General features: G+C 47.4%; 1 protein-coding gene across 1 annotated transcript in view; it reads right to left on the bottom strand.

The window, feature by feature from the left end:
- The window catches only part of LOC121285072 (anion exchange protein 3-like), a 178,421-nt gene that overhangs the window by 25,609 nt on the left and 135,451 nt on the right, over positions 1-17,361 (bottom strand). The window contains exons 17-21 of the mRNA XM_041201194.1: positions 16,300-16,497; positions 12,473-12,562; positions 7,893-8,059; positions 6,687-6,940; positions 3,499-3,668 (exon numbers count right to left, since the gene is read on the bottom strand). Coding sequence (XP_041057128.1) covers positions 3,499-3,668; positions 6,687-6,940; positions 7,893-8,059; positions 12,473-12,562; positions 16,300-16,497 — 879 coding nt within the window. The remainder of the gene's footprint in view (positions 1-3,498; positions 3,669-6,686; positions 6,941-7,892; positions 8,060-12,472; positions 12,563-16,299; positions 16,498-17,361) is intronic.

Below are 17,361 nucleotides of genomic sequence, written 5' to 3'. Positions count from 1 at the left end.
GCTTGATAGATTTTCATTATCCAAAAATATTAAGGGACATGGGACAAAGGAACTATGCCTCAGGTCAGCCATAGTCTTGTTAAACGGCCAAATAGTCTAGAGGGACTAAATGATCTCCTTCTGATAGTATGTTCTTAAGGAATGGTGGCGTCTAACTCAAAAGAGGACAGGAATACAAAGGGGTGGGTGTTATGCTACAGATTCACAAAGCTCTCAAGAGCTGAGGCAGCTGGCCCCAAGTCTGATTCCCAATTTGTGCTGGGCTGAACTGCCAGGGCAAAATGTCTGGCCTCAGTGTCTTGGGTGACAGATGGAAAGAAAATGAGTGAGAGTTCATAAGAACACAATAGATAGGAGCAGGAGTAGACCAAAAAACCCATTGAGCCTGCTCCGTCATTGAAGACAATCATGGTTGACCTTGGGCTTCAACTCTGCTTTCCTGTCCCCTCCCCATATCCCTTGATTGCCTGAGAGACCAAAAACCTGGCCATCCCAGCCTTAAATGTATTCAGCAATGGAGCATCCACAGCCGTCTGGGGTAGAGAATTCCAAAGATTCACAACCCTTTGAGTGAAGAAATTTTTCTTCATTGAAGTCCTAAATGATTAGCACCTTATCCTGAGACTGTGACCCCGTGTCTTAGATTCTCTGATCAGCGGAAACAACCTCTCAGCATTGACCCTAAAAAGCCCCTTCAGAATCTTGTATGTTACACAGAATCTTTACAGTTCAGAGGGAGGCTATTCGACCCATCAAGTCTGCACTGGCTCTTTGAAAGAGCATTCGACCGAGACTCAGCCCTCTGCTTTATCCCTGGAACCCCACACATACTTTCCTTTCAGATAGCCATGCAATTCCTTTCTGAATACCCTCGATCAAACCTGCCTCCACAATCCTCTCAGGAAGTTCGTTCCAGACGCCAACCACCCTCTGGGTGAAAAATTTTTCCTCACATCACTTTTACTCCTTTTGCCAAATATTTTGAACCTGTGCCCTCTAGTTCTTGATGCTCCCTTGAGTGGGAACAGTTTCTCACTATTTACCATGTACATACCCCTCAGGATCTTGGATACCTCCATCAGTCTTCTATTCTCCAAGGAAAACAGTCCCAACCTCTCCAATCTATCCTCATAGCTACAGTTCTTTATCCTTGGAATTATACTTGTGAATCTCCTCTGTACCCTCTCCAATGCCTTCACATCCTTCCTCAAGTATGATGGCCAGAATTGGACGCAGTACTCCTGATGAGTCCTAACTAGTGTCTTATACAAGTTCAACATGACCTCTTTACTCTTGTACTCAATGCCCCTATTAATAAGGCCTAAGGTACTATATGCTTTATTAACTGCTCTCTCAACATGCCCAGCCATCTTCAATGACTTTTGTATATATACACTAAGGTCCCTCTGTTCTTGCACCTCCTTTAGAGTCTCTCCCTTCATTTTATACGGTCTCACCATATTCTTCCTGCCAAAATGATTCACCTCACACTTCTCTGCATTGAACTTCATTTGCCACTTGTCTGCCCAATCCACCAACATGTCAATGTCCTTTTGAAGTTCAAGACTATCCTTATCACAGTTGACAATGTTTCCAATCTTCCTATCATCTGCACATTTTGAAATCATGCCCTGAACACCACAGTCTAGGTCATTAATATATATCAGGAAGAGCAAAGGTCCCAACACTGACCCCTGGGGATCTCCATGACAAACCTTCCTCCAATCCGAAAAACATCCATTAATCACTACTCTCTGTTTCCTGTCACTCAGCCAATTTCTTATCCAAGTGACTACTTTCCCTTTTAATCCATGAGCTAGAGTTTTGCTCACAAGTCTGTTGTATCAAATGTCTTTTGAAAATCCATATACACCACATCAACAGCATTGCCCTTATCAACGTTCTCTGTTACCTCCTCAAAAAACTCCAGCAAGTTAGTTTAACATGACTTTCCTTTAATGAATCCATGTTGGCTTTCCTTAATTATCCTGCACTTGTCTAAATGACTATTCATTTTGTCCCGGACTATAGTTTCCACAATGCCCCTACCACTGAGGTCTGTAAGTTGCCAGCTTTATCCTTGCACGCCTTTTTACACAAAGGTGTAATATTTGCAATTCTCCAGTTCTCTGGCACCGCCCAGTGTCTAAGGAAGACTGCAAGGTTATCACCAGTGCCTCTGCAGGAATTTACCAAGGCTCCTTCGACAGCACCTTCCAAACCCACGACCACTACCATCCAGGACAAGGGCAGCAGATAGATGGGAACACCATGACCTAGAAGATCCCCTCCAAGCCACTCACCATCCTGACTTGGAAATATATCGCTGTTCCTTTACTGTGACTGGTCTAACATCCTGGAACTCCCTCCCTAACAGCACTGTGGGTGTACCTACACCACATGGACTGCAGCAGTTCAAGGAGGCAGCTCACCACCACCTTCTCAAGGGCAACTAGGGATGGGCAATAAATGCTGGCCCAGCCAGCGAAGCCCCACATCCCGTGAATGAATTAAAAAAAACCTCTCACTTCCTTCGGAACACTTGGATGCACCTCAACTGGTCCTGGTACCTTATCTATTTTAAATATAAAAAGCCATTCTAAAACCTCCTCCTTCTCAATTGTAAATTCTTCTAGTGCACCAGTTATTTCCTCTCTCTCACGTCAACCTGGGTAGCACCTTCTTGCTTTGTAAAGACAGATGCAAAGTATTCATTTAATACCGCCGCTATTTCCCCTGCCTCCATGTGCAAGTCCACTTTTTTATCCCTAATTGGCCCTACTCTTTCTTTTACCTCCCTTTCATTGTTTCTGTGCTTATAGAAGACATTGAGATTCCCTTTTATATTAGCTGCCAGTCCTTTTTATGCTCTCTCCTTGCTTTTCTTATTTGTTTTCCCACCTCCCCTCTGGTCCTTCTATATTCAGCCTGATTCTCCAATGTATTTTCTGACATCCATCGCACGTACTTCTTCCTTTTCAGCTTCACTTCTATCTCTCTCATAATCCAGGGCGCTCTGGATTTATTTGTCCTACCTTTCCCCCTTCCCCCTTCAAGGGAATATACCTTGACATTGTCTGCAATACTTTTTCTTTGAAGGTGGCCCATTGTTCAGCCACCGTCTTTTCTGCCAACATTTGATTCCAACTCACATGGCAATAAGATCACCTCTCGTTCTTCTAAACTCCAGAGAATATAGACCCAATTTACTCAGCTTGTCATACCAGGAACCAATCTAGTGAACCTTCACTGCACCACCTCCAGCACAAGTATATCCTTCCTTGGATACAAGGACTAAACTGAGCTGCTCCTGACCTCTGATGTAAAGTGGGAGGTGTTGGGTAAGGCTTGGATTGGTTTCCAGCAGTTGAACATGCTGCCAGCAATCACCAGCTGTGGTCATGGGTGAGTAATGAACTTGTACCCCAGTGTAAGAGTGGGCACTCCCAAGGAGAGGGGAGCAAACCCCAAATGACAGACATAAAGAGACACACTCACTTTTGTCACGTAGACGTGATCTGGGTGGTGCTTGGATGGGATGAACATCAGCAGCAGGCGTTCATACAGCTGGATTCCTGTTAGCGATGTCACGCCCATGTACAGGAAGATTCCAAACAAAACCGGCATCGGAATCAACTGGAGAATCTTACTCATGACCACGGAGAGACCTGGAGAAAAGGATAGGGAGAAAAACACGACATCAGCAAGTGCTCATATTGCAACAACTCCCCTCCCTTATTGTTTATTCTTTTCTTTAATTTATTTGCTCATGGGATGTGGGCTTCGCTGGCTGGGTCAGCATTTATTGCCCATCCCTAATTGCCCTTGAGAAGGTGGTGGGTGAACTGCCTTCGTGAACAGCTGCAGTCCGTGGGGTGTAGGTACACCCACAGTGCTGTTAGGGAGGGAGTTCCAGGATTTTGACCCAGCGACAGTGAAGGAACGGTGATATATTTCCAAGTCAGGATGTTGAGTGGATTGGGCGGAACTTCCAGGTGGTGGTGTTCCCATCTATCTGCTGCCCTTGTCCTTCCGCGTGGTAGAGGTCACGGGTTTAGAAGGTGCTGTCGATGGAGTCTTGGTGGTTTGTTACGCGGTCCAAACTGACCTCATCGTCGAGCGGTGCCCAGGAACTGCAGGTCTCAGCATGCCCTGGGAGTTCCTGTCTGCGCAGTCCAGCGTTTGGAGACCTTCGGGCTAAAGACAAGGGCCTGGGTGAAGAGTAAAAAACAAAAACAGTGCAAAAATCCCCATCATGTGATCGAGGAGCGGGGCGCCATACTGGAAAGGAGCCCCAGGTGGGGGACAGGGAGAGGTCCCAGAAGAGGGACCCCAGGGAGTGAACCCAGGGAGAGGGGACAGGGAGAGGTCCCAGGGAAAGCAGCTGAGAAGGAGCTAGTGGGAGAAGAAGCCCACTGAAAGGAACCATTTGGAAGAGGCGCAACGAAAGATACTCCAAACAGTAAAAGTGTTGTGGTTTGCAGGCTTTAAATAATGAAGGCTTGGGAGAAGCCCTGGAGATCTAAGAAGACAGTAGAAGGCTGGTGACTCCGTGCTGTGTGATGCTGGGGCAAAGATGACTCTTTGGAGCAGCAGTGTTTTGCTCAGCGTGGTTGAAGAGCAGGAACTGTGCTTTGTGAGTTGGTGGTGGAGTGCAGCCTCAGGAACCCAGGGAACATAGTCTCAGGTGACAAGATGGAAACCCTGCAAAGTGAGCCGACATTGAGGCAGTCTGAGTTGGAGAGACTTTTGGGGAGAATTCCAAGGATAACTCTTCAAAGGTGAAGATTGGAATCCCTTGTGACAGAGACAGAATTTCAATGAGATTGGTTGGCTCAGTGTTTACTGACATGTGGGAGTGTTGCTGATAAATCCGTGGGATCTGTCTCGGTCGCATTTGCTATTCAATGTATGGCGTGGGTGTTACACCATAGTTTGCCTGTTAATTCACATTTACCGCTTATTAACCCTGAATGTTAGAGTATAAGATATATAATATGAATTGTTTTATCTTCCTGACCTTGTATAGTGTTTTGCTTTGTTTGTTCAGAAACCTTGGATTCATGTGACTTTATTCTCCTTGTCTTGGATATCAAACATTGCCTACTTAAAACAAAACATTACTGGTCCTTAACTGGATCATACCAAAAACTTGGGGGTCTGGTCCAGGATCATAACAAGTTGCTGCAGTGCATCTTATAGATGGTACACATTGCTGCCACTGTGCTTTGGTGGTGGGGAGAGTGAGTGTTTACCCAATCAAGTGGGCTGCTTTGTCCTGGATGGTGTCAACCTTCTTAAGTGTTGTGGGAGCTGCATTCATCCTGGCAAGTGGAGAGTATTCCATCAAACTCCTGATTTATGCCTTGTAGATGGTGGACAGGCTTTGGGGTGTCAGGAGGTGAGTTACTCTCTGCAGGATTCCTAGCCTCTGACCTGCTCTTGTAGCCACAGTATTTTTATGACTAGTCCAGTTCAGTTTCTGGTCCATGGTAACCCCCAGGATGTTGATAGTGGGGGATTCAGTGATGATAATACCACTGAATGTCTCTTGTTGGGGTTGGTTATTTCCTAGCACTTGTGTGGCACAAATGTTACTTGCCACTTTTCAGCCCAAGCTTGAATGTTGTCCAGATCTTGCTGCATATAGACACGGGCTGCTTCAGTGTCTGAGGGCTCACAAATGTTCCTGAGCATTGTGTAGTCATCAGCGAACATCCCCACTTCTGACCTTATGATGGAGGAAAGGTCATTGAAGCAGCTGAAGATGGTTGGGCCGAGGACACTACCCTGAGGAACTCCTGCAGTGATGTCCTGGAACTGTGATGACTGACCTCCAACAACCACAACCATCTTCCTTTGTGCTGGGTATGACTCCAACCACAATCTTCCCCTGATTCCCATTGACTTCAATTTGACTAGGACTCCTTGATGTTAAGGGCAATCACTCTCACCTCACCTCTGGGTTTCAGCTCTTTTGTCCATGTTTGGACCAAGGCTGTAATGGGGTCAGGAGCTGAGTGGCCCTGGTGGAACCCAAACTGGGCATCAGTGAGCAGGTTATTGCTGAGTAAGTGTCGCTTGATAGCACTGTCAACTGATGATCGAGAGTAGACTGACGGGGTGATAATTGGCTGGGTTGGATTTGTCCTGCTTTTGTGCCCAGGATATACCCGGGCAATTTTCCACATTGCTGGGTAGATCCCAGTGTTGTAGCTGGACTGGAACATCTTGGCTAGGGGTGCAGGAGGTTCTGGTGCACAAATCTTCAGTACTATCACTGGAATGTTTTCAGGACCCATAGTCTTTGCAGTATCCAGTGCCTTGATATCACGCGGACTGAATCGAATTGACTGAAGACTGGCATGTGTAATGCTGTGGACATCAGGAGGAGACCGAGATGCATCATCGGCTTGGCACTAATGACTGAAGGTGGTTGTGCCCACACGATTTAGGGTTTAGGGCTAGGGGCAGGATTTCATGATTAGTATTTACAGTTTGTGGTTATGATTTAGGGTTAGTGATTTGGGGTTTAGGGTTAGCATCAGGGTTTTGTGCTGGGGCTAGGGTTGGTGGTTAGGATTTTGGATTAGTGATTAGGATATAGGGTTAGTGGTTCGGGTCAGCAGTTAATGGCGAGGATCAGTTGTTGTGGTTAAGGTGAAGCAGACCAGTGTGTGACTCACCCACGAGTAATGCCACCGAGATTCCAGTGATACGTTGCTCCTTCACCTCCTCGATCTTTGGTGTCTCTCCTGGCGCGGTGCTCTTGCTCATTACCGTCAGGGCATTGACATGGGCGATGGTCCGCACAGTGGCGCCCGTCTGCCACGGGAGCCCAAAGATGCCACAGATGCCACCCGCCACGCCAATGAGCAGCAGGTCAAGGTGGAATCCCGAGCCCTTCACCAGCCGCCGTTCCTTCTTGCTGACGATGAGACTGGGTAAAGGAGAGGGTGCAAACAGAATGACAAGGAATGGGTCAGCAGTGTCGAGAAAGGAGGTTCTCCTAATCCTCGAAGAGAACGTGTCTCTTACACATTCGCCCCTCCCCACTTTGAGGCAGTACCTCGGGCACTGGTGTGACAAGTGGCCACTCCCCACTTGCAAGCCTGAGTGCCTGACTGACATCGCCCGGCATGCCTTATCCCCATTCTCGCCCAGCCTGTACTTGTTTTAGGATTTACTAGGCTGTGAGCGGGAGTAGGACAGGGAAAGCTTGTCTGATTGTATTTTGCCCTCTTTAGAGGTCCTGAGTCCAACTTAACCTGGTACAGACCTAGGATTAGAACTGGGGAAATGTTTGGTCCAGTACGGCACTGGGTGGTGCATTGGAAATGCCCCTAGTTTTGGGACGTTACTTCAACTATCGGTGCTAATTACCTGAGACTAGGCAGTGTTTTCCATGAATTCCCTTTATCAATCACCATGGAACCTGGCGCTACATTCAGATTTAAGGGTGTCAGCCCCAAATCGCTCTCTGATTGGAAAGGTTGTGGGTTCATGCCCCACTCAAGAGAATTGAGCATAATTTGTCCTCTTGAGCATCCCTGATTTTAACTGATCCACTACTGGTGGCTGTGCCTTTAGCTTCCTGGACCCTAAGCTCTGAAATCCCCTCCATAAACCTGTCCGCCTCTCTCTCCTCCTTTAAAACGTTCCTTAAAACCTCTGTCACTGACTAAGCTTTTGGTGATCTGTCCTAATAGCTCCTTATATGGCTTGGTGTCAAATGTATGTTTGATTATCCTCCTGTGAGGTGTCTTGGGATGTTTCACTATGTTAAAAACACTATATAAATGCAAGTTGTTGTTGTGTCTGGGGGGCAGGGCTGTATCCTGGTCAAAGGCACACCAGCGGAAGAGGGGGTGGTGTGATGGGGCTGTACTCACGTAGTAATGTTTGTCTCCATGAAGATGAGGATGAACAGGAGCAAGGCTGGGATCACCGAGCCAAATATCATCCACGTTGGGAAGTTCTGATCCTTCCCCATTGGGTGAATGAACCAGCCTCGCTTGTTGGGAGAAGTGACAGAAAATTCCAGGGGCACATTCAGTTTCTGTGGAGTGAAAGACAGGTCAATGTTATCAGACAGGACAGGTCACAGCTCGCCTCCTGCTGACCGAATATCACAAGTCCACCCTGGCCACCATTCAATGAGGCGGCACTGCTTTATAACTTAATTCCTTCCACCTACCTTGGCATCTTATCCTTGGTTATATGCTTGACTGGCAAAAATCAACTGATTGGATTTAGAGTTACTCATTGAGCTAACATCTATTGGGATGGAGTGGGAGAGAGTTTCACACGTCTACCACTCCTTGTGTAATGACATTTTCCAAACTCCTCTCCTTAAAGGCCTTGTTCTGATTTCATTCTAGACTCCCCCCTCAAACTATACAGCATGCAAACATACATAGTCCAGCTGGCCTAAGCTGTGCTTAGGCTCCATGTGAGCCACTGCCCAACCTTCTTCATCTAACCCCAACACCACATCCTTCTATTCCTTTCTCCCTCTTTTATCCCAGCTATCCCCTTAATGCATCTATCCTATTCACCTCAACTACTCACTGCGGCCACAGAATCAAAGAATTGTTGCACCACAGAAGGAGGACCGCTGTGTCAGTACCGGTTCCCCGAATGCACCCTAGTGCGACTCCCCTGCCCTCAGCCCGGAACCCTGCACGTTCTTCCTTTTCAGATAACAATCCAATTCCCTTCTGAAAGCCTCGATTGAAACTGCCTCCACCACACTCTCAGGGAGTGCGTTCAGATCCTAACCACTCGCTGCGCGAAGAAGTTATGACGGCGAGTTTACTCAGTACAACAACTTTTCTCCAATGTTTGCATAATTAATAAAACAAATTGTTCAAAGAGTGGAGAAAAGGTCATCATTGTTTTAGTGCCCCTGTGTATGGAGTAGATAGGGAAAGAATCGAGAACAAATGGGCACAGATTTAAAGTAGTTGGCGAAAGTGGCAATGGCGACATGAGGCAAAACTTTATTGTGCACTGAGTGGTTAGAGTTTGGAATGCGCTGCCTGAGAGTGTGGTGGAGGCAGGTTCAGTCAAACCATGTGAAAGGGAGTTAGAGAGTTATCTGAAAAGGAAGAATGTGCAGGGCTATGGGGAGAAGCTGAGAGATTGGCACTAAGGGAACTGCCCTTTGGGAGAGCCGATGCAGACGTGATGGGCCAAATGGTCCCCTTCTGCACTGTAACAATCCTGTGACTTTTTTTCTTCCTGTGATTCTCACCACTCACTGGGTAAAGAGGTTTCTCTGTTTGATTTCTTGGTGATGATCTTATATTGATGGCCTCAAGTTCTGCCCTTTCCCACAGGTGGAAACACTCTCTCTGGGCTGCATAATACAGGGTGGGGATGGGGGGGAGAGGGGTGGGGTGGAGGGGTTGCCCAGCTTGCCCATAATCGGACATAAGATAATGCTTCTTCTGCTTCTTCCTCGAACAGAGGCCCGAGCAATCCCCATCCACCACTACTCTCCTCCGTCTGGCTGAACTTGTTCTCTCACTGAATAATTTCTCCTTTAACTCCTCTCACTTCCTCCAAATAAAAGGTGTGGCTATGGGTACCCACATGGGCCCCAGTTATGCCTGTCTCTTTAGGGGTATGAGAAACATTCCTTGTTCCAGTCCTGCTCTGGCCCCCTCCCACAACTCTTTCTCTGGTATATCACCAGTAACATCAAGAAGAAGACTTCAAAATGTAACATCACCTCTCTCTCTTTCTCACTCAGCTATTCTAAGGATTGGGATCCTATCTCTGTTACGTTTTTGGAACACATCACAGAGATAGAGAATTTTAATCAAAAGAAAATTCAAGTATTATAATATGCTTCGGTGTTGCTTCATGATCTCGTCTGGACCTGGAAAAATTTATTAATTTTGCTTCCAATCTCCACCCCTCCATCATTTTCACATGGTCCATCTCTGACACTTCCCTTCCCTTCCTTGATCTCTCTGTCTCAATTTCTGGTGATAGACCGTCCATCAATATTCATTACAAGCCTCCTGACTCCCACAGCTACATCGACTACGGCTCCTCACACCCCGCTTCCTGTAAGGACTCCATCCCATTCTCTCAGTTCCTTCACCTCCGTCACATCTGTTCTGATGATGCCACTTCAAAAACAGTTCCTCTGACATGTCTTCCTTCTTCCTTAACCGAGGTTTTCCATCCACAGTGGTTGACAGGGCCCTCAACTGTGTCCGGCCCATCTCCTGTGCATCCGCCCTCACACCTTCCTCTCCCTCCCAGAACCATGATAGGGTCCCCCTTGTCCTCACTTATCACCCCACCAGCTTCTGCATTCAAAGGGTCATCTTCAGCCATTTCTGTCAACTTCAGCATGATGCCACCACCAAACACATCTTCCCTTCACCCCCCCCCGGCGGCATTCTGCAGGGATCGTTCCCTCCGGGACACCCTGCTCCATTCCTCCATCACCCCCTACACCTCAACCCCCTCCCACGGCACCTTCCCATGCAACTGCAGAAGGTGCAACACCTGCCCCTTTACTTCCACTCCCCTCAGCGTCCAAGGGTCCAAACACTCTTTTCAAGTGAAGCAGCATTTCACTTGCACTTCCTTCAATTTAGTCTACTGCATTCGCTGCTCCCCATGTGGTTTCCTCTACATTGGAGAGACCAAACGCAGACTGGGTGACCGCTTTGCGGAACACCTTCAATCTGTCCACAAGCATGACCCAGACCTCCCTGTCGCTTGCCATTTCAACACTCCACCCTGCTCTCATGCCCACATGTCTGTCCTTGGCCTGCTACATTGTTCCAGTGAAGCTCAACACATACTGGAGGAACAGCACCTCATCTTCTGACTAGGCACTTTACAGCCTTCCGGACTGAATATTGAGTTCAACAATTTTAGATCATGAGCTCTCTCCTCCATCCCCATGCCCCTTTCCGATTCCTCCTTTTTTTGCCCAATAACTTATATAGATTTTTCTTTTCCCACCTATTTCCATTATTTTTAAATGTATTTCCATCCATTGTTTTATCTCTACCTTTTAGCCTATTTCGATCCCTTCCCTTCACCCCACCCCCACGAGGGCTATCTGTACCTTGCTTGTCCTGTTTTCTACCCTTAATTTGCACATTCCTTAGATAATATCAGCACCTTCAACACCTCTTTGTCCTTTTGTCTGTGACATCTTTTGGCAATCTCCACCTATCACTGGCCCTCTATCCAGTTCTACTTTCCCCCCTCAAACCAGCTTATATTTCACCTCTTTTCTATTTTTCCTTAGTTCTGTTGAAGAGTCATACGGACTCGAAACGTTAACTGTGTTCCTCTCTGCAGATGCTGCCAGACCTGCTGAGTTTTTCCAGGTATTTTTATTTTTGTTTTTTTATAACATAATGCACTGCAGGCGGGGCTATCTTGGCTCACTGTGGGAATTCCGCCTCTCACTCGGGAGGAAGTCCCATCCTCGGGAGCAGCTCCAGCAGCGCCAAGTTCTCATCAGGGGGGCACTCCGGGTTCTACAACCGGTCCCTCGAAGAAGGCCCAATGGAGGATCCCAGAGTCAGGTGAGTACAGAGTATTGGGTGGGGAGCGTTTGGGCAGCTTAGGGAGGGGGGGGGGCAGGGTGGGCGGGAGTTGTGGGTTCGGGAGAGCAGGCGGGTGCCCCCTGATGGGTAAAGGGCACCCTCCGAAGATAGTACCCCCACCCCCCTACTTCCTTCTGGTCCTTATAAAAACATTTAAAAAAAACAGCCTGCCCACTCCTGCTTGCCTGCCTGTGCCAGCCTTATTATAGCATGGGCAGTGTATTATCGGGGTCAGTTGACCTGTTAACAAGCTCAATTGGCCCTCGATTATTTGTTTGACTATGGCCCAACCCAACCCCCTGTACTATGAGGTCGAGCTCGGAGGTGGCTGGGCATCCCCCCCCCTATTTTATGTGCCCCCTGCCGAAAACATTACCCGGCGGGGGTATGTAAAATCCAGCCCTCTGTGTCCACTTTATCAAAGTCCTGTAATAATAAAACTCAGCAGGTCCAACAGCAGCAGTGGAGAGAAAGACAGAGTTAACGTTTAGAGTCCGTATGACTCAGCATTTTCTGTTTTTGTTCTTGTAATATTTACATATATATATATATATATATATATATGCTTCAGGCGTTTAGAGCACCAGGACCCAGAGAATCCATTTCTACCTGGATGGGTAAGGCTGGATAAACCTTGTCCATTCTGAAGCTTCTAACCCCTACTGATTCTCCTTTTTAATGCTCTACTTTTACTCGGATAGGTTGGGTGAAAGGAAGTGGAACAAGATCGCCTCATCCCCCAGCTCCCAACCCGGTCCCAATACCCGCCTCTTCCATTCTGAGGATGGGTGAGGAGGGAACGCTCCCCCTAACACAAATACACAGTCCCCAAATGAGCCAGTCTGATCTCACACACACACACACACACACACACACACACTTACCTCAGTGTAGGTGTCAGTGACTGCGATGTCCACAATTACCATCACCAGGATCGAAATGGGAATTCCAAAGTCTCCAATGATGCGTCGGGCCTGGAGGTGGGCAAATAAAATAATGCTAGGTTTCTCAGTAATGATAGAAGAGCTTTAGTTCTGCATAACAAGGGAGTCAGGAAAATTGGGGGTTGGGAAACCAGCCATTTCCACCTTTTCCACAATCTCAAGCTGAACCAGACTCACCTCACTACCTCGGTGTCCAGAGTTCGAAATACACGGGGTGGCTGAATTCACCTTGGAAACCTCACTCATAGCCCCCGAAAACTCAATGGCAGTGGCGAAACATTTAAGCTCATCCTGTGTATTTTGATTGGAGGGAGCAGTGAGCATGGGAGACAGGATCAGTGAGGATTTGTTCCTCCAATCACATTGTCTGTTTTTCCCATGTTGCTGCCCCAGGTCCTCCAATCGCAGGGCCCCTTCATCCCACATTTTTTCTCTGATCTTGTCCTCTTACCTTGCCTGAGTTGTCCAGATTTCTTGAGCAGGGCCCCACCCTATGATGGGGCTTGTTGAACTCCTCATCATTGCTGATGGCGAGCTGCAGGTGACGGAGGAGTTTTAAAAAAATTCCTTCTGTTGGGATGTGGACATTGTCGGCAAGGCCAGCATTTGCCGTCCATCCCTAATTGCCCTTGAACTGAGTGGCAACCACGGTGCTGTGGGTCTGGAGTCACATGTGGACTAGACCAGGTAAGCCAGGCTATGGTATTCCACCATCTCCCTCTAATGATGACGATGGGGAGATGATGGTGTCACTGGACTAGTAATCCAGAGGCCCAAGTAAATGCTGTGGGGACATGGGTTCGAATCCCACTACAGTGGCTGGTAGAATTTGATTGTAACTCCAGATTAATAAATCTGGAGTTGAAAGCTAGTCTCAGTAACGGTGACAATGAAACTATCAATTGTTGCAAAAACCTGTCTGGTTCACTAATCCCCTTTAGAGAAGGAAATTTTACCCGGTCTGGCTTACATGTGACTCCGGACCCACATCAATGAGGTTGACTCTTAACTGCCCTCTCATTTGAGCCTTAGCAAAGTCACCCAGTTCAAGGGTAGTTAGGGAAGGGCAACACATGCTGGCCTTTCCCACATCCCATGAAAGAATAATGAGTCTCCTTGTCATCTCGGGCCTTGCTGCTGGCCAGCTCCAGGATTTCGACAGTGGTCATGCGGTCAGGTGGTGGGCGCGGGGGGGGCACTCCAGCCTTGACACGCTTAGTATAGTCACCCTTGCGCACTGTGCAGTACCTGGTGGACGCAGCCGACAGGAAACTCGAGACCCGCTCCCCCGAGCATCCGAGCCTGCTGTCTCTCAGGGAGGAGTTGCCATGGAGTTTGCGGTCTCTTTTTGCCCTGTGCTTGTTCCTTTGCTGGCAGAGGCTCGGTGGGCCCCGGCTTCGAGCCCTGGGGGAAGCCGCCGATAGCTGTGACCAGGCCGGGCCGGGTTTGCACCTTGGGAGTGGCCAGTAGTGGCAGGCAGCAGCCCAGGATGAGTGCGTGTCTCTCACCCACCTGAGTGCAGGGTGGAGGGAGGCGGTAGAACATTATCTTATGGCTTTTTTTTGTAAATTCTGTTCCGTAACTTGGTACTTTGAGCTGACATTTCTCACAAGGTTTCATAAACCAGAATTGAGTTGGAAGGATATTATTTATCCTGCACAGTGAGGTGACGCTCATTGTCAGTGAAGCCCAATTGGCTTAGAATTAAAGCTCTTGATTAGATTACAACATTGAATCTTATTCCTTATGTTAAACATATTCTGTAGATTTACACTCCCTGAAGCCCTGTAATTTCTGTTTCGTTGTGCCAAATAGTTGGAATTCAAGATGCATCTGATCTTAGTTTATTATTGTGAATTGTATTTAGAATCCAAATTTGAAAGAAAATGCTGAGGAATTAAGAAAGAGTGGTATCCTGAACTCCTCGAGTGAAAATGATGAAGGAACCCTGGAAAACCAAAAAGAAGCCCTTGAGAAAATCTCAAAAACAGCCCTTGAAAAAAAAATGATCTTGACCCCTGTCAGTGTCCCATTTGAACCCCAGCTGAGGTCTGAGCCCTATATCCTCTACATTACCAAGGCCACCTATCTGAACCTCTGTGACATCGTCCAACTCCACTCCAGCCTCAACTCGTATGCTATAGAATCTCCTCATTCATGGGCTTCTTACCTTGAGAGTTGACTATTCCAACGTTCTCCTCACAGGTTTTCCACCTTTCACCTCCCATTAATGTCAGTTCATCCAAAACTCACGCCGGGTCCCATTCACTCACTGCCCTCTCTGCTTACATTGGCTCTTGGTCTGAATGCCTCAGTTTTAAAGTCCTCATCCATGTGTTCAAACCTCTTTCCATGTCTTACCGCAGCACCCCAGGCTCCCCCTCCTCCCCCCACCCCTTCACCTCCCTCCCTATCTCTGTAAACACCTCCAGCCCTATAACCCTCCGAGGTCTCTGCGCTCCTCTAATTCTGCCTTTCTTGCGCATCCCCAATTTTAATCACCCCACCATTGGTGGCCGTGCCTTTAGCTGCCTGGGCCCTAAACTCTGGAATTCCCTCCCTACATCTCTCTGCCTCTCTCCTCCCTTAAGATGCTCCTTAAAAATTGAACTCCCTGAAAGTAGCAGGGCAGTTAAGTAAGGTGGGTTAAGAAGTTATGGGACACTTGCCTTTATTAGCCGAGGCATAGAATACAAGAGCAGGGAGGTTATGCTGGAACTGTATAACACCGTTTAGGCCATAACTGGAGTACTGCGTGCAGTTCTGGTCACCACATTATAGGAAGGATGTGATTGCACTGGGGAGGGTGCAGAGGAGATTTACCAGGATGTTGCCTGGGCTGGAGGGTCTGAACTATGAGGAAAGATTGGTTAAGCTGGAGTTGTTTTCCTTGGAGCACTGAAGGTTGAGAGGGGACCTGATAGAGGTGTATAACATTATGAGGGGCATAGATAGGGTGGATAGGAAGGCACTTTTTCCATTAGTAGAGGGGTCAATAACCAGGTGGCATAGATTTGAGGTAAGAGGGGAGCTGAGGAGAAATATTTTCACCCAGAGGGTGGCGGGAGTCTGGAACTCACTGCCTGGAAGGGTGGTTGAGTCAGAAACTCTCATAACATTTAAGATATATTTAGATATTTACTTGCATTGCCATAGCCTCCAGGGAAAATGGGATTAGTGTAGTCAGATCTGTGTTGACCAGCATGGACACAATGGGCCGAATGGCATTCCTCTGTGCTGTAAATGTCTAAGAGTCTTTTTGACCAAACTTGTCACCACCTGTCTTAATATCTCCTTCTGTTGCTGGGGAGGGTGGGGGGCTATGTGGTGACAGGGCAGGGTATGTTAATGTTGGATTCATATCGCAATGAAATGCATGCTTTAAAATGGCAATAAAGCACAATTGTCCCCAATTAGGGAAGGATTAGGGGATCATTGTAAGGGCATATAAACCAGCTCACGCTGGAGTGGCTGGGAGGAATTGGGAGGGTCTGTGACTTTACTTTGCTGTCTTGGAAATAAACCTGTTTTAAGGTACAGGCTAGCTTCAGACTCATTTCTCCAACATACAATTATTGGCTTTAACAGGATATGGAGAGGTAGGGCACAAATTCTCTGCTGGTGTAGTATGAAGAGTCAACCACATTGCTGTGGGCCTGGAGTCACCGGTCGGCCAGACCAGGTAAGGACAGCAGATTTCCATTATTGAAGCAGGTGGGTTTTTATGACAATCTGGTAGTTTCATGGTCACCATTCCGCATACTTACTTTTCCTCCTAGGAACCGGCTATTCCGGAATTTCCTCATGAAATATGCAATGAAGAAAGTGCCAACCATCATGACAAGAGACAGAAGGGCTGTGTTGGGTTGCATCTGTTGTGTGGTGGGTACAGGCTGCTCACTAATATTGGACTTCGGCTGAGAAATAGGTGGGTATGTCTTCAGGAGTGGGTTTTCCTCAAAGACCTGAAAACAGGAAGGGAAAAAAATCAGCACTATACAACGGAGAGATCATAGAATCATTGATTCATACAGAAGGACGCCATTCAGCCCACTGTGCCTTTGCCAGCTCTTTGAAAGAGCTATCCACTAGTCACATTCCCCTTGCTCTTTCCCCATAGCCCTGCAAATTTTCAAGTATTTATCCAATTCCCTTTAGAAATTTACTATTGACTCTACTTCCATGTTCAGACAGTGCATTCTAGATCACAACTCATAGCAGGAGATTTTTTTATCCTTGTGTCACTGTTGATTCTTTTGCCAATTACTTTAAATCTGTGCCCTCTGATCAGTGAACCTTCTGCCACTGAAAACAGCTTTCCTGTGAGTACGGCAGCACAGTGGTTATGTTCCTGGACTAATAGCCAAAGAGATCTGGATTAATTGACATTCAATGGCATTACCATTACTCAATCCCCCCACTATCAACCATTGACCAGAAACTGAACCAGACTAGCCATACAAACACTGGCTACAAGTGCAGGGCAGAGGCTGGGAATTCTGTGGTGAGTATCTTGCCTCCTGACTCCCCAAGGCCTGTCCACCATTTATAAGGCACAAAACAGAAGTGTGATGGAATAATCTCCACTTGACTGGATGAGTGCTGCCCCAGCAACATTCAAGAAGCTTGACAACATCCTGGACAAAACAGCCTGCTTGATTCGCGCCCTATCCACCATCTTAAACATTAAATCCCTCCACCACCGATGCACAGTGGCAGCAGTGTGTGTACCACCCACAAGATGCACTGCAACAACTCACCAAGGTTCCTTTGACAACACCTTCCAAACCCATGACCTCCACCACCTCGAAGGACAAGGGCAGCAGATA

This window comes from Carcharodon carcharias, chromosome 12 (genome assembly GCF_017639515.1).
Source record: "Carcharodon carcharias isolate sCarCar2 chromosome 12, sCarCar2.pri, whole genome shotgun sequence".
Classification (NCBI taxonomy): Eukaryota; Metazoa; Chordata; class Chondrichthyes; order Lamniformes; family Lamnidae; genus Carcharodon; species Carcharodon carcharias.
The sequence above is the reverse complement of the archived record's forward strand: the minus strand, read 5'-3'. Positions and strand labels throughout refer to the sequence as shown.